Source organism: Nelusetta ayraudi, unplaced genomic scaffold (assembly GCF_046127955.1).
Source record: "Nelusetta ayraudi isolate G7.1 ecotype Tasmania unplaced genomic scaffold, CSIRO-AGI_Nayr_v1 ptg000083l, whole genome shotgun sequence".
Taxonomy (NCBI): domain Eukaryota; kingdom Metazoa; phylum Chordata; class Actinopteri; order Tetraodontiformes; family Monacanthidae; genus Nelusetta; species Nelusetta ayraudi.
The window spans coordinates 1,381,885-1,404,275 of NW_027466133.1; the positions used below are offsets into that span (position 1 = coordinate 1,381,885).

Genomic DNA, 22,391 nt, shown 5'->3' on the forward strand with positions numbered 1-22,391 from the left:
GTTTTGTTTTGTTTTGTTTTTAAGATGCCACTGCAGAATTCTCAAAGCAGCGAGTGCTTTGTATACAACAAAAATAAAAAAAATAAAAATAAAAAACCTGTCATGTCATCCATCCATCCTGGCATCTGATGTTCTCCAGGAACAGCACAACAGGCTGTGCACATTAATAACGCGACTGGCAGTGGTGCACAAACATTTGTTTGTTTGTTTGTTTATTTGCTTGTTTGTTCCACCAATATTTTTTTCTTGTGTTTAGAATTAACTGTGGCTTTTTTCCACTAAATGTTTTTATTCCAAGATCACCTTCTCCCACACAAGCAAACAGTGACGCGCGCACATCCTGACGCTCACACTCACGCACATACACACACCACACACACACACACACCACACCACACAGGCCTGATCGATGCGTTTTGCCATATGAGAGCTGTGTGTGATGGGCAGCCAGCAGGGGGATGGGTCTCTGTGCTGCTGCTGCCGCTGCTGCTGCTGTTGCTTTTTTCCACTCTGTCCGTCTGCATTCTCACATTTTCTCAAGTGCAGGAAGCAGCAGCTGAGCGTCGCTGCGCCGCACCGCATGAGAGAGGCGCCGTCCGACTTGGGGATTTAGAACCTTCAACTGAGTGGATTTTTTTTCCTTCATTTTTTTGCCCTCTTCTTCCTCTATTTTATTTTAAAAATCTCATTACGTTCACCGGCAGCTCTTCATCCTGCACAGATCCTTTCTTTTTTATGATCCTTGTTATCATCTACAACAAATTGACGAGCAGCTCGGTGGAGCTTCAGGCGTTTGATAAGGTATGTATGAAAGAATGGAAATATGACAAAACTGAAAAAAGGGTTTGGAGAAGTTTTAGAAGCATCGTGTGGTTTGGATTTAAGGGGAACTGCTTCTTAAATCTTTTTCTTCTGTCACTTTAAGCCATTTACTTTATTCAAAATAGCAGGTTTTGTTCTTTTCAAGCTGTGCAAACACAGAAAACAAGTTGACATTGTGTTTTAACCCCCCCCCCCCAAAAAAAGCAATTCTTCCTGTTGAACATTGTGATGCAGAGTTTGCTCTTCGAGCGTGTTTTATCCCCCTTGTCCTCCCTAATCAACACTTGACAGACTGTGGAGAAGTCTAGCCTGTGGTGTTAAATGCACAGTGAGGTGTTTATTAGCACGTCAGTGGCGGCAGAGAGATGAGAGTCCTCTGTCGCTGGTTGTCAGAAGGAGTTTTTCACCGCTTGGCCGTTCTTTCTCTTCCCGGAATACAACCTCTGTTTTTTCCCCCGTTTGCAGACTGAATAATCTGACTTAATCTGGATTTAAATTCCAATTAATCGGCGACTGCTGTCAGTGATCTGTGAATAAGAGTCGATCGAGGGGGCGCTTTTCTCTTTGCTTTACATTTTATGTTAAACTGCAGCACAGATTTTGACCGAAAGGCCCAGTTACATATCTTTTAATGTGATAAACTCACTACCTTGCATCCTGTTTATGTTTATGTTTATGTTTATGTTTATGTTTATGTTTAGCCTGGATTGTGGACCTGCTCTGCAATTTTTACAGTTGGTGCAAGAAAATAGGGATCATGGAATACTTAATCCGAGGAATACTAATGTTAGTTTTCTTGCTCACCACTAGATGGCTCTAAATCTTGCGGTATCGGCCTTTAATATCTTTTCTCAGCTGCACAGGTTGCATAACAACAGAGGGTCTCTAGAGCTCAAGCGTGAACATTGCACGCGAGAAACTAACAGGTGTTCATTTGCCTGCAATGTTCTTTCCCACCACTAGAGGCCACTGAAAGTGACACACTGGGCCTTTAATAAAAAATGAATTGCAACCCAAAGGGGAAATAAGGTTCCCTTTTACACGCCGCATGATTCCATTCCACTCTATCCATCCATCCAACAGGCGGGAAGGTCAGCGATACATTTTGCCGTCTGCGTGAATCAGCGTCAAGTCGACACAAACTGTCAGCCAAGTGATGGAGTAGAAGCGGCGGCTCCGCTAATCTCGCATGTGGACTCGAGCCTCCCCTCGCATGAGACGAGGCCCTCCTCGCGCCCTAAACAGAGGAAGCGGGAGACGATCGAGCGAGATTCCTCTGACGCACGAGGCTTCAGTGAGCACAGCGAGGGCTCGGCGTGTCCGCCGGCCCCTGTGTGCTTCGCCCAGCGTGCTGTAAAGTAGATGTGCACGGCTGTGTGTTCACTTTTGACACGGCGCGGAAGAAAACGCCGCTGCATCGACTCGCAGCTGGGCTGCAACACGCGATGACTTTCAGGTGTTGCGGACACATTAAAAAAATACAAAAAATGATTGTGTTTTTCAAAAAATAAAAAAATCTCCAGCCGTTCGCCACACAGTGGCTGCAGTTGTGATGCGTTGTGTTGTAATTTAGATCCATTACTGCTCGGCGCTCCGTCGTAGCCATTTTCATTATAAAAATAGCCCATTTTTAATCGCCTTATTTACTTCACAATCATTTCTAGCATTGCAATTAGCAGATTAAAAACATGTGGCGGCAGTTTATAATACGCCCTTGTCGTGACCCCTGCTTTTGCTTTTTACAAGTAAATTGTTGTGTGAAGTGAAGAATGTTTGGGTTAGAAAGTCGGGTTAAAAAATACAAAAGCAATCCAATGATTCTGGAAGATCTTGTGGTGGCTTCATTACTCTCCCTGATCAGGATTAGCGTTGGGCTAGCAGTTTACTTGATTTATTTGTCATTAAAAGGGTAACTGGCCACCATAAACCCTCTGAAGTCACTCCAACTTTTGGATTCATTCAGATTCATAGCTGTCTAACAGCATCAAAAAAACACATCCCAAACAACAACAGAAAGAAGACGTGCTATTGGTTCGTGGACTTGTTACGACGATAGAAGCACTCCTGGCCTTGACACAATTTTTGCCGGGCTGGCGACCAATGCGACGTAGTCCTGCACACAAGGCCAGTAGGGAGCGCTGTTTCAATCGCAGAGTCGATGTAAGAGGTCAGTGAATTGGGGCAAACGGTTCAGCAACATCAAACGTCACTCCAAGGTCGGAACGTCACTGCAAAGTGTCGCCTTTAAATTGCGTCCACGTCTTCCGGACGGCGTGGCCTCGACCCTGACGAGCCGACATCCTCGACAGACTTGCGCTCATTCATTCGGTCCCCGAACGCCAAAGCTAATTTCACCAGACTGACAATTCTCAATGCTTTTCAAAGCAGAAATCAATAAAGCACGGCTGCTTACACAGAGGTATGCGATCGCTGAGGAAAGAAAAAAAGACTCGACCGTCCACTCCGGAAAATCCTTCAGCGGCTCTCCTGCACAGCACAACAAATAGTACATTATAACATTATGGTGTAACTGCTGTGCATGCTTTAAAAAAAAAATAGGCCAATCATCTCCAGGCTATGACAAAGAGACCAACACACACAAATGTCCCACTCCAAGCCAAACCACGGCAAGTATTGGCATGAAGGAATGATGACTAAATAAAATAGCAGCTCCGCCCACAGTAACTGGGGTGTTCAAATCCATTTAAAAAAGGGGAGTGTGGGGGGTCTTATGGTACTCCCATTTTTGAGATCTTTATTTTGATTCCTGGAAAACAAGAAACAATACCATTCAGTTACAGGAGACGCCATGTTTAGCCCTGTGTTCACAGCCTTCCTGCTAAAACTGAGGCTCTGAAGGACCCTCCACGTGTTTGGAGTTTGTGTTTCACAGGGCGACACCTAACACCCCCCGGCTGGGGGTGCGGTCACTTCAACCTGGGAAAGGTATCAGTACCCTTTGTGACATCATAGAGGGCTGAAATAGTCAGTGTTTTCCTGTAATTGCAGCAAACGGCAGAGGTCCAAGACTGACTTTTCTGATTATTGGTAGAAAAAAAAAAAAAACTTTAAGTTTCATTTACTATCGCAGAACTGAGCGGCAGTGGAGCTCGTGTGCTGGGCAGTTAGAAAGTTCGAAACGCAGAGATAGTAAGTTGTGGCATTTTTCAAACAGATGCATTTGTTCACATGATGCAGGATGAAAAGCTCTATTGTTGGCAGGGATTTTATGAGAAGGCTGAAAGTGGCACAACTTCTAAGAAAAGTGCTGTGTGTGTGTGTGTGTGTGTGTGTGTGTGTGTGTGTGTGTGTGTTTGTGTGTGTTTGTGCTGTGCTGTGTGCCCAGAAATGGACGGCGATCGCGGCTTCTACCGGCCGATCGACGTCCAGGACCACGTCCACTATACAGTGGCCTTCTTCATCCTGGTCATCGGAACGGTGGGCGTGGCCGGCAACGCCCTGGTGATGTACGCCTTCTTCTGGTGAGTGGAATGTTGTTTTAAAAAGACAAACATGAAAAAAAAAAAACTGTAAAAATAAAAGGTTGCTCACCAGTCATGAGACCGGCTGACGTGTTCCAGCTAGCGGTGGGTGTTAGCTTCCGCTAAGGGCCTCGCGGTGACCAGGCGGCATTGTTTCCTTCACCCCGGGCCCCCCAACCTGGCTGACCTTAATCACACTCAGCCGCTGTCTGAGGTGAAACAGCACACAAGGGGAGAGGTTCCACACACCCAGGGTGCCGGGTTGCAGTGGGGGGAGGAACCGGGTCGCTGTGCCATTAGGAAGCGGTGCTGCCACCAGCGCAGGCAGAGAGGCGTTCACTGCCGCCTGCAGGCATTCAATACCAGGAAGCGGCGCAGCGATTTTCTGAGCCTGCCGGATAAATCGATGCAGGCGTTCAATAATCCGCTCAGGCGCTCCCTTCATTTGCAGTTGGGAGTGCGTTAATGCCCGTGTCGCAGTTCACCGCGGCTTACTTTTTTTTTAAGGTAACGCCCATCGACTCATGCATGTGAGCGAGTAAAGATCTCCAAAGTCTCTCTCGTTTTCCCATCTGCTGCGTTCAGGCTGAAAAAAAAACAACAATATATATATATATATATATATATATATATATATATATATATATATATATATATATATATATATATATAATAAATGTTTCTGCTACAATTTCAAACAGCGGCTGTGAGCCAAAAATATGTTTTTGGTGAAAAGCCAGTTGTGACGGAGGGGAGGAGGCCAAATATTTAGCGTATTTATTGTACAACAAAGGGTGTTTTGAAGAATGACTGACTGAAAACAAGATATGTTATAAATAGAAACCTGCTCCCCGTCCAGGTGCGGCTTGTGTATCAGTCAGATTCAGCTGATCCTGTGTGTTTTAAACCAGGACCACTGACATCTTAACCTTAAAAAAAAGAAGAAAAAAAACCCCTGCCAAGCCTAAAAGCAGTCACTGTACAGGTGATGCAGCGTTTGGCCACGTGGCTGCTGGGTGTTTGATATTCCACCTGAACAGTGCCTGTTTGCTGCGCCGGCCTCCGCCAAACGCGGCAAAGTGCCACGTTACATGTTTTCTGCATTACCGTCTGACCTCTGGTGACTCACAACACTCATAAATGACGCAGTGCTGAATCCAAGCCCCCCCGACCACCCCCACCTCCGCCTGCACTCGTGTAAACTCTAAAAACAAAGCACACAAATACACGTCGATGTAATATTCAAACATTCTAGGAACGACTATGAAGAAAAAGAAAAAAAAAAAAAAGCATTTTGCACTATTATGTCGCTGGCAGTGGGAATAAATAACTGGCTCACATTCTGTCGTTCTGATGCTCATCAAACCCGGCGTGTGACGGTGGAAAAAAATGAAAAAAATATTGTCCGTCTGACAGAGATTACGCTGAAATGGAGCCAAGCGGCGTTCTGTGCGAGTCCAGTCTTTCTTAAATAATGTTGTGGACACAGAAACAAATCAACTTTTTGGGAGAATTGCTGATGTTGCTGAATTTGCTGCCTTTCAAATGAAAAATTGAAAGGACCCATATCGTAACACTTTTTACATCTTCATTGTTCTTCTTGGACTCCAGCAGCCCGGCATGATTAATTCTGCAAAATTCTCCAGAAAACAGCACATTTAGCCTGCTGCTTATGGCCCTTTGTGACATCATAGAGGGCAATGAACCCCCCCCCCCCACACACACACACACACACACACACACACATACACACACAGATACACACCCAAAGGTGTGACGTCCAGTTTCAGAAACCAGCCCCTTTGTGATGTCACACCTGAGCGGCTGACACGTCTCGTTTCAGCAACAAGAAGCTGCGGACGCCGCCCAACTTCTTCATCATGAACCTGGCGGTCAGCGACTTCCTCATGGCCATCACGCAGTCGCCCATCTTCTTCGTCAACTCCCTGTACAAGGGCTGGATCTTTGGCGAAACAGGTGTCCACCACTCAAGTCCACTAAAGTATTGGTTTTAGCAGCAAGCCGTAAACAGAGGGCTAATTTTTCTGGGATTTTTGTTCCTCCCCGTCTGCCAGGCTGTAAGATGTACGCCTTCTGCGGCGCCCTGTTTGGAATCGCCTCCATGATCAACCTGCTCACCATCTCGGTCGACCGCTACATCGTCATCACCAAACCGCTGCGGGCCATCCAGTGGACCTCCAGGAGGCGCACTTGCATCTACATCAGTCTGGTGTGGCTCTACTCGCTGGCCTGGAGCCTGGCGCCGCTCCTGGGCTGGAGTCAGTGTCTGAGTCCCTTCATCTCCTCTTTTCTTCTATCTCAAGTCTTCTCCAACCTTCAGATACAATGTTTCCCTCTGATCTTAGTAACGTGGGGTTTTTCCTCCCCCCCTCTCTTTTTTGTCTTAGGTTCGTACATCCCAGAGGGCCTGATGACATCATGCACGTGGGACTACATGTCATCCACTCCCGCCAATAAAAGTTACACTTTGATGCTGTGCTGCTTTGTGTTCTTCATCCCTCTGGGCATCATCTCCTACTGCTACCTGTGCATGTTCCTGGCCATCCGCCACACCAGCAGGTGAGGGAGATGATTGATCGTGCGAGGCTGCTCCACTAGAATGTCGGACCTTTAAAGTTAGCGGCCCTTTTTTTTTTTTTCTTCGTTGGCTCATATCCAGCAATTCTGACCTCACCGGTGACTTTGCTTGGGCTCACGCTTCTATTCAGAATAACAACGATGAAACGAGAGATCGGAATGGTGCGATCGATAATAGAAGAAGGAATTTAGAAGAACAAGAAAACAAACAGAATTTTTTTTTCTGACCAAACCCTCCTTCCCCGGCAGGGACGTGGAGAAGCTGGGCTCCCAGGTGAGGAAGTCGACGCTGCTCCAGCAGCAGTCCATCAAGACAGAGTGGAAGCTGGCAAAGATCGCCTTTGTGGTCATCATTGTGTTCGTGCTCTCCTGGTCGCCCTACGCATGTGTCACCCTCATCGCCTGGGCCGGGTCAGTATATAGATGTACATATTTTCACAGAGTCTACCACCATGCGTGTAATCTGCAGCATGAATAAATCATGAAATGAGCTGAGGAGTTACATCCCACCTCGAAACATCATTGCGTGATAGTTTTTTTGTTGTTGTTGTTCACTTGTGTAAATCTGAACCTTCCAGGTACGGGAGCCTCCTCAACCCTTACTCCAAAACGGTTCCGGCTGTCATCGCCAAGGCCTCGGCCATCTACAACCCCTTCATCTACGCCATCATTCACTCCAAGTACAGGTGAGAGCCGTCAGGGTCACCCAACCAACCAACGACAGAGGTTTGGATGTCATGAATTTGTTTTTTACCCTCCCCCCCCCCCCCCCCCAATGCCCACCAACCCAACAGGGACACGCTGGCGGAGAGGGTCCCCTGCCTGCACTTCCTGTTGCAAGCGCCCAGGAGGGACTGCATGTCGGTGTCCCACAGCGAGTCGTCCTTCAGGGAGTCCATGCTGAGCAGACAGTCGTCGCTGTCCAAGGCCAAGTTTCAGCAAGTGTCCTCCATCTCCACCATGGACACGGTGAGTTAGCGCACCTCCGACTGCAGCTGTGGCCAGAGCTGCACTGCAGTCAGCGAATAAACTGTGTATATATATATATATATATATACATATATATATATATATTTTTTTTTTTCAAGGTCCCATATAATGCAAAAAAATACTACGATAGGATTTCTTTTTTTTCTTCTTTTTTTTGCAGGAGGGCTGTCAAACAGCGGGTTAACTACTCTGTCCCCTGCAGCAGGTGTGGAGCGACGTGGAGCTGGATCCTCTGGACCGCCGCTTCAAGTCCAGCTGCTCTCTGGGAACACTGCGGGACAAAGAGTACAAGTCACTGGCCAATCAGAAGGCAGCGAAAGGAAGTCAGAGCCACCAACATGTGAGGTAGGCGCTCTTTTTTTTTTTTAGATAGATATATAAAAAAAACTGATTGACCAAAACATTTTTGTTGCAGACTGCCTTCTCAGAGCGACGCTCACTGATGGGCTGCCGCTGCTGCTGCCACCTCCTGAGCTGCTGAATGCTGTTGGAATCCCTCTGCCGGTGCAGGAGAGCGCAACAAGGGGAATTCTGAAAGATGGAATTAAAGGGACAACTTGGGAAAAGTGAGCGACGGAAGGAAAAAAAAATAGGCAAGAGGGAAAAGCAGCAAGTTACAACAACAACAGAGAGGGAGAGAGAGAGAGAGAGAGAAAGAGGAAGGAGTCGCAGGTCCTCTGCCCTTTGTGTTCATGTGCAGGTGCACGCTTGTGTGTGTGTGTGTGTGTGTGTGTGCGTGTGTGCGTGCCTAACAAAGCAAGCTACAGAGCCGAGTCCCAGACGGACCGGGAGGGTCGCGGCTATTGAGGGAACAACAATCACACAAACACACCAGAGGAGAAGTCACCGGGTTTGCTGCTGCTGCTGCTGCTGCTGCTGCTGCTGCTGCTGCTGCTGCTGCTGCTGCTGCTCCGCCGTTTCTCTGCAAAGTCAACTTGTCTTTATTGTTGCCAACGGTGTCAACGGTGAAGCAGCGGAGTCACAGCGTTTCCTTTTAAATGTTTATTATTAACTGAATGTTTGAATGTGTTGAAAAGAATCTTCTTCTTCTTTTTTTTTTTTACAAATATATATTTAAAGATTTAAAAAAGATTTAAAGCACATCTTGAATTATTTAACTGCTCAGTTGTTCAACCGTTAACAGTGTCGAGTTAAGATGTAAAGATCTGTGCAGCACTTGTCCGTTGTGCACTACTTCTGCGGCTTGTCGAGAGTGATAAAGCCCTCACGGCCTCTGTGTTATCTATATTTTTTCATATTAAAGCGACATGGTTTTATACGATGAGCCAAATCATTTCTAAGACTTTCAGGTCACATCTGGGATGACGGTGGATACGGCAGGAGAATCAGGAATTGCGGAGAATTGGATTGCATTGGAACAAAAATCTGGATAATATGCCAAAGTGTTTTTTTTTTTTTTTTGAGGCACTTTACACGTGAAACTGTGCAGCGGCGTGCCGTCATGTGTTGTGTTGCGCTGACACGACGCACTGTGATGACTTCAAGCACTTTTCTAGGCGGGAAATAAAGTTTTTGTTTGTTTCCCATGTTCTTGGAGGCTGACAGAATATTGTGGGGCTTCTTGCAGTTTGTTTTTACACACTAGAGACATTATTATGATGGTATTTCCCACAGTTTAACCTAAATAAATGCATATTATATTTTCAATGTAAAGGGGAATATGTCGGTGAAACCTTGCAGCAATGGCTTTCAACATCAATGTCAGATGTTGCTAATAATGCTAATGCTCATAACAGTTAAAAGAAACAATCAATCAGCTTTAAAAAAGGACTTGGGTCTTGCAAGTAGCTAAATTCAATTTTACGTAATTTCTTGCCGCACTTGCAAGATCTGCATGCGTTGCAGCTGTTGTTGTTTTGTGTTGCTTTGACCATGAGGTGGCGTTAGCAACCAACCTGCCTCCAAATAATCTGAACTGCTGCATCTTCCGCGAGCGGCACGGAGACTGCTGTGGAACTCCAGAACTGTTACGCAGAGACGGTTAAGAGTCGCGGAAGGAAAAGCGTGAAATGTTCAATTTTGAGTGAAACCAACCCTTTATAACACCCCTTTCAGGAGGCATCAGACCGGGAAGGAGGAGATGATCACTGGTAAATCACCCGAGTCGGATTTAAAGCCGGGGCACAAAAGGAGAAATCCCATGAAGCATGTGAGCCCCGGACCGCAGTCTGTGGCAGCATGCATCGGCTAAAATGTCCACATCCAGCAGCGACAGCAGGGGGGCTACTGCGGCACATTATCCATCCTTTTGTCATTCTTATACGGAGTCAATGTATTGCAGCAATCACATTACATAGTTGGCTCAAACGTCGGCTCTGTGCGTTCCCACAGAGTCACGGCCCGACCGCTCTTTGAACTGGAATTCCAGGATTTCCTGAGCGCTCTGCTCGCCCACTTGGGTTAAAAAATGATCTTGAGGTATGCACGCCGCAGCTTTACATAAAAGGACAAGCACACTTCAGCAGCTCCATCGCATTGCGCCGAGGCCAGGGTTGGTGGGCGGTGGGGGACGAGGGGGGAGTTCAGCTGCTGCTCTACGCATTAGCCGATACCCATATATTGACTTGCCGCGCACACATGCGGCCAGAAACCTGCAGACCGCTGCAGCGGCAGGATGAGAGCAAAAAAAACAACAGAAAAAGTCACCAGGAGCCGTTGAGAGGTCAACGCAAGTTTGTTCAGTAATATCATATGGCCACAGTAATAAAAGGCTGCAGGAAACATCGGGCCACAGTGGCGCCATGCGGAATGACCGGTCAGAGCAACGTTAAAGGAGGACGTTAGCCTCACTCAGTCAAGAGACTGAAGCTAAAGTTGCAGGACATCCCTGCGTGAATTCACCGGCCGCCTCTGTTAATAAAAATTGATTGGATTTATATACAGTAGGGCTTTTCAAAGCACCCAAAGGAGCTTTACGTTGAGCCATTACTCATTCACACCACATTCACGCTGGTGGTGTTAAGCTACATGTGTAGCCACAGCTGTCTGTTCAGTCAAGACAAACTGAAGCCGAGCGTAACGCTGCAAGTGTCTGCTGACAACATGAGACTTTTAAAGGTACAACAACACATATTTGAGTGAGATTGTTGCCTTTGCTGCCATAGACAGTGCTCATTTTAAAAAATACATACGTTGCACTGTGTTTTTGGCAAGACATTGTCATGTGACTAGACTCAACAGAAAGAAAGCATTTCATAATCTTCTACGCACCCTTTTTAAAAACCCTCGCCTCAGGCCTAGTGACACAGTATTCAGGCGCGAATGACGCAAAGATTGTTGTTCCACTGACGGGCCCTGAGGGCACATCTTGTGCAAGTGGCTCTTCCAAGCGGTACAAATTCGACATACGTGCATTTCTACTGATGGCCACTAGAGGGCGTATCAACACCACGGCGCTGGATTCTGTGTCAACTTCGAGTCAATGAGTTAAGTCCAAGGTGTTGAACTTCTTCTTCTTTTCCTTTTCTTAACTTACCCTTTCTTCAATTTGGTCTCTTGCATCCATCAGGTATTTGACCGAAACGATGATGTCACCAGGCCTCTGACGCAAAAGCTGCTCCCCTCTCACTCACGTGTCCAAATATCTCTCCGAGAACATCACACATCACGCAGACAGCTTTTACCTCACGCATTCCTTTCCCGCCTTCTTCTTCCATGACATAACTTCCTGTCAATCAAAAATAGCAGCACTGTTATTTTATTTATTTTTTACCTCCTCCTACTCCCCTCGTTCTCCTCTTTTTACACTCTGATTTTTATTACAGGCTTTACACTAATCCAGCGAGGGTGGCTGGGAGTTTAAGTTTGATGGTTTATGAGAAGTGCACGGGATAAGGCGTCAAGGAGGAAATAAATCTTGCAGTGAAGTGAACAGGTGGTGAAAGTCTGAACACGCTGTCACAGACAAGGCCGTTAGTAGTGGGAGCCTTTATTTAAAAGCTTATATAACTGCAAAGCTTCAGTTTGACCCTTTTATTGAAGCGTTTTTGGGGTTAAAGTTTTGAATACACACCTTTGTTCTAGAGTTGCCAACCGTCCCTTAATATGCAGAACTGTCCCGTATTTGACAATGAAATGGTGCGTCCCATTTTGAGTCGATACGGGACGGGGATTGTCCCGTATTCCTGAGTTGTCTTGGACGTAATTTTATTTTTCATGTTAACTCACATTTGTTCCCATAGAGTTGGCGTTCAGAACCGTAATCTATGTAGCTGCAGGCAATTCCATTGCGCAACCAAATCGCAACAACTGCGCACTGGCTGCCTTTCTTGCGTAGAGTAGGCTATGAATCAGGATTACTTGTTCTTTTCAGCTTTGTTTATTTAATTCCTTTGTAAAAGCCATCCATCCTGCACTTCATTGATCGTTATTGTCATCTTATTTCCAATGTCTACTGGAAACAAAGCAGTTCAAACTATGTGAAGCATATACTATTTGGAAACCCTGTTTTAAGTTATGATTCACCACTACTGGCAAGCCGCTGGCCTGGGATGGTCATGGGCCCGAGCACTGCGGGAGGCCTCCTTTATTTATCTGAATGAAAGTTGGCAACGCTACTCTATTCTGAGGAGATATTGGAAAGATGTAGGCAAATGGAAGGGGAAAACAAACAGAAGACAGTAAATTATAATATAGTGCGAGGGAGACTAGCATAAACAGCGAGGCTAGCAAAACGAGATGCAAAACAACCGGCTACAATTGTGTCATTCGGCGGTTATAGCTGAACAATGAGGCTCCCATCATGTACAAATATGACTTTCACTCCCACATGTGACGATGAGAAACAAGCTGCGGCTCGTTTTTTTTATTTGTATTTTTTTCGTTTTTTTTTTATATTTTTATTGGATGACATCAGCTGAAACAACCGCATTCCGAACGCCTGATGGCACGAGGATCTCACCACTAACTTCCAACAACTCGGAGCGCGCGCACGCGCACCTGAGCGAGCGAGACAGGTCCATGCATGCACGGAGAACACAGAACGGCACCCCCTCCCACTTACAAACGCGCGCGCACGCGAGGGAGAGAAAAAAAGGGGGCTGGCTCACATGCGGAAGTTGGAGTTCCGCTACGGTCCAGTCGACTTCGAGCCTGACGGAGGACAGTCACGCTTCCCCACTCTGAGCGGCAGACCCGGCTTCGCAAGGCAAGGTGAGATCCGCACTCACAACCATCAGGGAGGCGAACAAGTCGCAGAATCAACCTCAGATCAGCGCCGGCCGGGCAAAAAGACCAAACAATAGAAACTAAACTAAACTTAACTTAACTAAACCCAAACACACCAGAACAAACAGGAAAGGCGCAATTAAAAGCAATCTTAACCGGATTGTTCTGCTTTAGCCAAGCGAAGGCTCTGTCAGTCAGTCAGTCTGTCTGTCTGCTTTAACTCGGTTAACGTTCAGTCACAGCGGTGCAGGCAGCAGACGCGCGTGCGTCCGAAGCGTCGCACCCAGTTGCGGCCAAACGGATGAAAGTTTCTGCACCGGGCGGAACTTTCCCCAGTCTCGAAACACGCTGTGTGTGTGTGTGTGTGTGTGTGTGTGTGTGTGTGTGTGTGTGTGTGTGTGTGTGTGTGTGTGTGTGTGTGTGATGACACTGTGTGGCGTCACATGGTTTCCTCGCATAGTCAGCCAGGTAACAGGCCGTCAGGAGGTGTTACGATGCCACGCTGGGTTAAAATAGTGCCAAATCAGCTTTTTATTATTTATTTATTTATTTATTTAATTTACTGCGCAATTGTCAGTGATGAGTAACCGTCTGTCCAGATGATGGAGTTGTTGGCACCAGTCGCTCTCTTGATGAGGCGAGGTGTGAAAACCGTCTGCTGCTCTGAATCACATCCTGCTGTGACGTCGCCAGAAGCCTTCATTAAAGCTGTGACACACACACACACACACACACACACACACACACACGCACGCTTTAGTAGTGGGATTTTCACCGCACGTAGATTTACACTGTTTAGAAACTGTCAAGAGTCGTGAATCAGAACAACAAACAGCATCTCCACGAGACATTCGTCCAGTGAAAGATTGAGCAAAGCTCCGCGTGAGAGCAGCCCCAGAGGGTCTGACCTGGGCTCGGTCAGCATGGCCTCCCTAGTGTGTGTGTGTGTGTGTGTGTGTGTGTGTGTGTGTGTGTGTGTGTGTGTGTGTGTGTGTGTGTGTGTGTGTGTGTGTGTGTGTGTGTGTGTGTGAGAGACCGACCAACGTGCTGATGAATGGCTGCCGGTCTAATATCGCTGGTGAGGTGTTGAAATATGGAGCAAAATAAAGCGAAGCTATATGACAGGAAGTTGAGCAATAAGGTGGGAAATGAGCAGAGGTAAGAAACTGGCTCTGGTGTGTGTGTGTGTGTGTGTGTGTGTGTGTGTGTGTGTGTGTGTGTGTGTGTGTGTGTGTGTGTGTGTGTGTGTGTAGGGGAGCGGAGTGTGAGCTCATCACTCCACTTGTTTTGGAAGCTGTGTGAAGGTGTGTCTGCTCGTGTCTCTGCATGATATCATACGATTGCAAAACAAGCGGCGCTCGCTGTGTTTGTCCTCTCCATATTTGGAAAAGAAACGCTGCTGCTGCTGCTGCTGCTGCTGCTGCTGCTGATGATGATGATGTTGACAGTGATGATGACTTTCTTAATTCCGCCTCTGCCAAGTTGTCCCCCCGGTGAAACGTAATCCTTTCCTGAGTTTTAGTAAATAAGCGACGCGGTGTGAACGAGCTATTTGACGTTGTGCATTCCTAGGGGGTTGTCCGCTGAGCCGTAACCCTTGACCTTTCCCCCGGCTCGGCCAGGCGGCGCTGCCCGTGACAAAGCATGGCTGCCGCTTGCTTAGAATCAAGGAATGGGCATATAGTGAGTGTGGATTTCTGTTTATTTGCACCAAAAAGTTCTTAATTTTCTGGAAACTCTCCAGAAATGAGAAAAAAAGTTCAACCTTGGCTGCTTTTTGCTCCACCTTGCTAAAACGCACTGAAGAGTTGTGGTCATTGGCCCCATTGTGATGTCACAAAGGGGAAGTGATACACCTGGCGGCTGAGTGACAGCACCATCAGCCAGGTGTAGGCTCCGCCCCCTGAGAACCACCTTGTTTTTGTCCCTTTCCCAAACGGGTGGCAGGTCCAGCAGAGTGGCACTTTTAATGGGAGGCTGCAACCAGAGGGCTAAACATGCTCAGATTTAAGATTTTTTTTATTTTTTTGGGGGGGGGGACCACAGGGGTGGATTAATCAATTGAAGCTGCTCCACTGGAATCCTGGATGAAAAATGAAGGTCTGGTAATTGTTCTAATGCGGCAGCGTGTGAAGACACTTCAAAGGAGAGGAAAATATGTGGCCGGTTTCTTTAAAAGCAGAGGTCAGGAAATTTTCTACTGTAATTACTCTGCATTTTTTGGATGATAATGATGATGATGATGATGATGATGCATGTTTCCACTGAAGAACAATTGGCCTTTAATGGGCCAAAACGTCAGAAACGTGTTCTCCATTAGGGCGGGACCTTAGAGCTGATTGGCTACTGGCTCCAGCCTTGTAATTTTGCCTCAGACTCGACGGGCCGGCCCACCTAACTGCCGGGTCACCTTCAGGAGCCGGGCAGCTGTCTTCCTTCGCCGGCGGTCTTATTATAGACTTGAACATTTTGTATGTGTGTGTGTGTACACGTGTGTGTTGTGTTGTGTTGTGTTGTGTTGTGTTGGATTGTGGAGGGTTGGGGGTATAAATAGTTGTGTCTTGGTGCTCTGGGCTCGTACAGGTGTTCAGCACCTCTCTGTCACTCTTCCACGTGATTCCCTTCGGCCCTTTGCTTCTAAGTTTCCCCTCTCGACCTTTGTTGCTGTGTTCTTTGCGGTTCTTTTGTGTAGTTCCCCCTCCAGGTGGGGTTGGCGGTGAGGCGGCTCGTCGAGCCGACCCTCTGATTTGTGCCTCTGACCAGGACTCCAGCTGCAGCCCTCCGGGGAGCTGCGGTGCTCTTAGCTGGTGGGAGAGAAAAAGACAGAAGAAAGAAAACCTGTCGGATCCTTTTCACCAGATTGCTTTGTCTAAACTCAGATAGCATTTAGCCGACACCTTGGATCTGATAACAAGAGGAATGATGAAACAAGAGCCATAAAGCTAAACTTGTCAAAACAACTTTGCCTCTAAAACTACAGGAAATACAAACTTTGTGAGTGGAAAAACATCATAAATTAGCGCTTAGCTGCAGCATTCTTCGCTAATCTCGCTGTCTCCAGCCACTCTTGCGGTCGCTTCCTTTTCCTTTATTGTTTTATTTTTTAGTCTCTTCTGCGGTTTTCAAGGGCAGCTTCAGCAACCTTCACGTCCTGCTTTTTCTCCGACTGTGACGATGCTAACTGGTCCGTGCAGCGCGAAGAAGGTCTGAAAAATCTTTGAGGTTGGAGCTCGGCTGCGCGGACGTTCCACATTTCAGCCATTTCAGCCGAAGACGGTTGGAAGACGTTGATGCCCAGTGACTTCAGAAGCGCTGAGAGACCCTCAGGATGATTCTTTTGATCATCTTTATTTAGCGTCAGCCTGCAACTCTCTGTCCAGCGCAGACAAAGGTGCACGTGCACGTGATTGCCGCACAACTCCTCCTCCTCCTCCTCCTCCTCTTTAAACACGACAGCTGCGAGAGTGCCACCTGCCGATTCGTTCCACCGACTGCCTCAGTCCAAGAAATTCTTATATATAACTGTAATAACGCGCTGAATTCAAACATGCGACTGCGCTTATCCTCCACTTCCAATAAATGGCCTGCGGCTCTCGCGCTGTTTGGAATGCAGCCGAAATGGGGCTTTACGCAGTGAAACCCAATAGCGGGCAGCATTTTTTTTTTTTTTTTTTCGCACTCTGGTCCGTATCGACTGATGTGTTGAGCCCGGGTGCATTGACGTGTTGTTAGATTGCGATGTTTGTGTGTCAGAGTACCTCACTGTGCCCAACTGCAGACAGAAAAACCTGTTTATTTTGTTTCCGCTGGGCTCGGTTATTTATTTTTTCGTGCGTTAGCCGAGTTATCGGTCGCTCGTCCGTCAACGTGGAGGCTCAGCGGCGCCGCCTGCAGTCGGACTGAGGTTGTCAGAGCGTTCCCAAATTTAAGGAAGTGACTTCATGCGGGATTAAGTTGCCTCTTAACGCCTTTGTCATTCGTCTTGAACCACTTATGCCAGTGTTGAAGGCCGACGCCGGCACGATTTGATACAAACCCGTTTGTTTTTCTTTCTTTTCTTTTTTGTTGCCGGACTGTGTTTTGCCTCAGTCTGGGTTAAATATATCTTTGACAGGCACGAGGGTTATAAAAGGCAGCGGGTCCAAAGTGCAGCTCTGTCACCATTCTGAGATCATTCCAAAGGTAAACAAAGCTTTGTCTGCGCTTCCTGCGGCTCATTTCGCAGGGCAACGCTTCACATTAGTGAGAGCAGCAGCAAACTGCTGAGGAAGAATAGGTTCTAGGAAAAAAAGTTTCCCCATCAAAGGAAAGAAAGACGTTGCGTTTGTTGAGTTCATCTGCTCTGTATTTTTTTTATACCCGTAGAGACTCTGGGATGGTGGTTTAAAGGCCCCGTGTGTGAGATTTAGCACCATCTAATGGCAAAGAATGATAATGTTAATCCTGGTTCTGTGATTGCAAATCAGATTTTTATCCTAGATTTGTGTGTGTGTGTGTGTGTGTGTGTGTGTGTGTGTGTGTGTGTGTGTGTGTGTGTGTGTGTGTGTGTGTGTGTGTGTTTACTATTAATTGTATTAATTGATTAATTGTTGTTTAAGAATCTCCACATTGTTTGGAGGACAAAAAAAACTGATTCACAACAAACATTTTTTTTCCCTCTCAGCTGCTTTATCAGCTGCAAGCCTTTAAACAGGCCTATTAATAGAGTCGTGCATTGGCTGCAGATAACGTCGAGCAAATCACCCGTCAGGTTCTTCGGCTTCGTTCCCGACTGGCGGTGATAATTTGCACTTTGCGGCGTGTTGCCTCCAGAATCCTCCCTAATTGCCGCTTGCGCACGCACTGCCTCCCTCCCCTGCCAACCTGTCATTTTCTCTTGTAAAACGTGCGATTCTCATTCTGTCTTTTTTTTCTGTCTCTCTTTTTTTTTTGCCATTTTTTTTGTAGGTGAATCATGAGCAGCAGCTACAGCGTTTCCCTGGCTGGCCCCGCCCCCTGGGGCTTCAGGCTGCAGGGGGGGAAGGACTTCTGCCTGCCCCTCACCATCTCAAGGGTGAGTGGATGACACATGCACACAAACACACACACACACACACACATGCGCTCCCTGCCAGGCACCTCTGTGGAATGTCGCCCATGCTCACTATGCCGTTTGCCTCGACGGTGATGAAAGTGCCGCCGGCGCGTCATGTGACCGCCCTCGCTGGATTTAGCCGCGACGCCTCCTCCAACTATTGTCACAACACTGTTGCGCAACCTGACCGGCCGTCATCGCCGTGGTAAAAAAAAAACATGACGAAGACGAACTTCCCTGATGCGCCTCCGGGGGAGCTCTCGGGAGGCCGACGGCTCTGCCGTCCGGGAGCGTTGGAGGCTCTTCTCCTCCACCACCTCCTCTTCCTCCTCCTCCTCCTCCTCCGCTGGAACTGCACAACCACAGCGGTTCTGCAGTAACCGTCACTTCAACCCACGCCGGCGCTTCCAGGGCCTCCGGCTGACCAGCTCCTGCTCCATGGTGGTGGTGGTGGTGCTGCTGGTGGCTGTTTATGAGCTGGTCCGGCCCACGCCTATACATAGTCCCGCTGTTTACGCTTCCCGCTTTAAAGGGCCCTTCTGTGCAAAACATTTGGATTGTTGCGCGTAATTAAAGAGGCCTGCTGCGCTGCTCGGCCTGCCAAGCAGCAGCAGCAGCAGCAGCAGCAGCAGCAGCAGCAGCCGCTTTTCTTTCCTTTCTTCTTTTTTCCTTTTTTCTCTCTTTCTCTCGCCCCTTCCCTCGCACCAGAAGAGCTCCCGAAGTGCCTGAGTTATTGGACTGTATCGTCCTGTCAAACAGGATTAGAGTGGATGAAAATCCTTTTTCCTGTCAGCAGAGTCTTTGCTTTGACAACAGCAGCGGCGGCATTGAGGAACAGGCGGTGCTTCCTGTTATGCAACTCTAATCAGAGCGTCACCATCGAGGTCAATGACTCTGTTTATTTGTTGTCATCCGGATCACTTACAGGATGTTGGACGTTTTCTAGTGGAGCGAAGGGGGTGAATTAGTTTTGTTTCATTCCCTTTTCTAAACACTTGAACCAGGACGCTTTGCGGAGACTCTGGCTGTTTGGGGTCCACAGCGCCGCCGCCGCCGCCGCTTTTTACAGCCCCGCAATTATGATAATAATGGAATGCAGGACGTGGCGTTGCCACGATGATACCGCGACTCATAAAAAGGGCTGGAAACTCATCTCCTGCTCATCATGGATGACGCTAAAACATTCTATTAGACATCTTGTCACTAAATCGGGTCTATTTATTGATATTGGAAAAAGCAACTCATTCATTTCTATTAATGATGACGGCTGCTCCTCCCTCCCTCCGTCAAACAACCTCAGTTTCTGTGCAGAACACACGTCACACCCGACTCTCCCGACAAGACCAGCACTATCTGCAACAGAATCTGCGTCTCCAAGCACCCGGCAACAGACAGGAGGCTGATTATTATCAAACCCTGCAATCGGTCCTTTTGTGAGGAGGTGAAAACTCTCCTTGCTTTCGTTTACTGAGAAGCTTTATGAGAACAAGATGTGACAGCAAGAGTCTGTTGTTTTGTTTTGTTTTATTAATGACTTGTGAAATTATTGTCACATCTGGTTTGTAATGACCATTTCGCAATACTGACTCACAAAACCCTGCGAGTTTCACATTTGAGCTTTTTTTCTCTCTCTGATGGGTTTAAGAATTCGAGCATCTGCGCCAGCAGTCATTCATTTTCCACCCTATTTATTATGTTGAGATTATAATACGTACCCATCTTTTGTGAGATCTTAAAATGGACTCCTCAAATGTGGCGGCGACAAAATGAGAAGCAGACGTGTTTTGGCCGGACGGGAGATTTGAAAATGAGAGCAGACAGGTGGCTTTGGGAAAGGTGTCAGGATTCCTGACACCAGCCTTGAAGCTTTCAACTTCTTGGCTGCGGCTCGTCGGCTGCGGTAGGTTTTTTTCCTGTCTTCTTGGTCATTTGTACTCGACGGACCGTTAAAGTGTTGAATACCTCCCGTCTCCTCAAATGTCAGTCGTCAGCGGTCTGGACCGGGCTGCGGCGCGAGCCAAGCGAGCCAAAAGTTTGGAACCCTCGCAGCTTCTCCTCCCGTCATCTCTTCTTCTTCTTCTTCTTCTTCTTCTGTTTTTGCAACCTGAGCGCAGATGAGTGGCACCGCAAACGGCTCGTTTTCTCGCTACGGTTCAGACGCCGCAACGTTTAAGGTTTTCAATCTCGACGTCGGTGCAGTCGGAGCGAAGCGCTGATGTTACAGTTGGGCTGAGCTGCTCGGAAGGCTCTGTTTCGTGTGGAATTCACTCGGCCCAACTTTTTCTCAGGGCATGTGTCGGCAGAAAAGAGAAAAGTCCACCTTTTACCTCAGAAGATGTTCTTTCGCATTGATGAGGTCACAAAGGGGGCTATGCGCGAGTCTCCAGGCTCAGAACCTTTGGTCAGACTAATGTAGATAAGTTTGCTTTTATGTGTTCTTCTCGGATGCTGGTTTCCACAGCCTGTGCTGCGCTGGTGCAGGCTTAGTGGTTTCGCTTTTTTCTTTTCTTTCCTGTTAATTCCGCTTAAGAGGAATTTGCCGCTGCAGCCGATTGGCAAGGCACACAACAGCTTTCCCAAATCTGTGGGTTTTTTTTTTTCTTCACACAAAACAAAGTGGCTTTATTGGGCAACCAGTCCTTTAATAGTCATCTTCTGTGTGTTTTTGTGGCAAAGAAAGCTGATTGATACATATTAAACATCCATCAGGACTTCTGACCACGCCTGCTAAAAGATGCCGGAGGTCAAATCTGGAGCTTCTCCCGCCCGGATTGTTCGTCTCCATCGATGCGTCTCTTGGATGCATCTGTGTGTGTGTGTGTGTGTGTGTGTGTGTGTGTGTGTGTGTGTGTGTGTGTGTGTGTGTGTGCGCGTGTGCGCGTGTGTGTGTGTGTGTGTGTGTGTGTGTGTGTGTGTGTGTGTGTGTGTGCGTGTGTTAGAGAGTCGGTGGAAACATCTGCCAACAGTTTATCCGAGACTGCAGCTCCCTCATCACTCTGGTGAAAATCACAAACGCCACAGAGCCATTTCAAGGTTCATTAGAGAGCCGCTATGCTAAACAGGCCGGGTTTGCAGCAGAGGAGCAACACATGCACTCAGCATCGCCAACCAGCCTGGCTGTGGATGGATGCAATCAGCCTCTAATGACATGATTACCTGATTTGTGCTCGCCGTGTGTAACCGATCCATCTTGTGCCCTGTCAATGCCGAGACTCTGTTCCGTGAATTCCAGCCGTGGTTGGATGTCGGGCTGCCAGCCTCCTCGTTACCGTCCAGACCTGCTGTGGGACTCCAAGAAATCCAAATATGTGCAACATTCACTTCACCGTTTTAGAACAGCAACAACAAGACCATCCTTTACTTCTTTTGCTACTTAGAAAGTCTTTGCTGGAAATCAGCACCTTGTGACATCACAAAGGGGACTGATACCTCTCCCAGGTTAGTGAGGGCACATCCAGCCAGCGTTGGCTCCGCCCTCTGAGCTTGCCTTTTCTTTTTTGTCGCTGTCCAAACATGGCAAAACAGCCGCTTTAGCCGGATACCCTGCGGTTCATGCAGGGGGCTGCAAACAGCGGGCTAATGACTGTTGCTTCAAGTCCGGCCTGTGCAACATACCACAAACTTCATCCACCATCAAAGTTGAGCCACTTTTTTAATGCAGTTTGCTTCTTTTGTCCAAACATGGCAAAAAACGGCATTATCCAGAAAACCCTGCGGTTTATGCAGGGGGCTGCAAACAGCGGGCTAATGACTGTTTTTCTGGAGTCCTGTGGGGCAATTTTTGGATGGTTTTATTCTCCGCTGGAGTCCTGGATGAAAAATAAAGATCTGGCAGTCTTTTTTGTTTTGTTTTTTTGAACGAAAATGTGTTTCTAGGTAAATGACGCAGCTGCATTGTTAAAAAAGCAGGACCACCCAATAACGCCATGGATGATTTATGGATGAAGAGCCCCACTCCTCTTCTGTCCGTCGTTCAGGCCCCGGGGGTCTCTGTTCCCATCGCCTGCGGTTCTTCCAACCTTTTTTTTTTTTCTCTCTCTCTCTTTCTGACAGGCCTCCTCCTGGGAAAGAACCCTAATGGAGCTCCGAGAAAAAAAAAAGTGCCCACTCAGGAGATTTAGAAGAAGAAAAAAAAAGTTGTGTAAACATGTGTTCACACGGTGAAGTTGGGGGGAATAATCTGTCATTTTTCTGAAAAGTTAAACAGACTAATCGTCACCCTGGACCTTCTAATTCTC

At 47.4% G+C, this 22,391-nt stretch overlaps 2 protein-coding genes across 5 annotated transcripts in view; both read left to right on the top strand.

Moving 5' to 3' along the window:
- The first annotated feature begins 502 nt into the window (after positions 1-502).
- Positions 503-9,455, top strand: opn4xa (opsin 4xa). 2 transcript variants are annotated; one of them, XM_076044857.1, is made up of 10 exons: positions 503-801; positions 4,169-4,304; positions 6,148-6,281; positions 6,380-6,583; positions 6,713-6,884; positions 7,152-7,313; positions 7,481-7,588; positions 7,697-7,871; positions 8,095-8,237; positions 8,308-9,455. In XM_076044857.1, exons 2-10 carry the CDS (start codon positions 4,171-4,173, stop codon positions 8,333-8,335), a joined length of 1,260 nt encoding a protein of 419 aa, XP_075900972.1. In that variant the 5' UTR covers positions 503-801; positions 4,169-4,170; the 3' UTR covers positions 8,336-9,455. The 2 variants fall into 2 exon arrangements, with proteins under 2 accessions (XP_075900972.1, XP_075900973.1); XM_076044858.1 differs by having other exon boundaries at positions 505-801; positions 8,098-8,237.
- Positions 9,456-12,938: 3,483 nt separating this feature from the next.
- Positions 12,939-22,391, top strand: part of pdlim5b (PDZ and LIM domain 5b) — a 31,044-nt gene continuing 21,591 nt past the window's right edge. For all 3 annotated transcript variants that reach the window (XM_076044887.1, XM_076044888.1, XM_076044889.1), the window contains exons 1-2: positions 12,939-13,064; positions 18,027-18,132. In XM_076044887.1, coding sequence (XP_075901002.1) covers positions 18,034-18,132 — 99 coding nt within the window. In that variant the 5' untranslated portion in view covers positions 12,939-13,064; positions 18,027-18,033. The remainder of the gene's footprint in view (positions 13,065-18,026; positions 18,133-22,391) is intronic.

Bases quoted from the DNA above. Each gene is read 5' to 3' on its own strand.
- opn4xa (XM_076044857.1), top strand. From the start codon at position 4,171: ATGGACGGCGATCGCGGCTTCTACCGGCCGATCGACGTCCAGGACCAC. The intron at 7,589-7,696 runs GTGAGAGCCGTC...CCAACCCAACAG, and splicing joins ATCATTCACTCCAAGTACAG to GGACACGCTGGCGGAGAGGG. The intron at 8,238-8,307 runs GTAGGCGCTCTT...TTTTTGTTGCAG, and splicing joins CAGAGCCACCAACATGTGAG to ACTGCCTTCTCAGAGCGACG.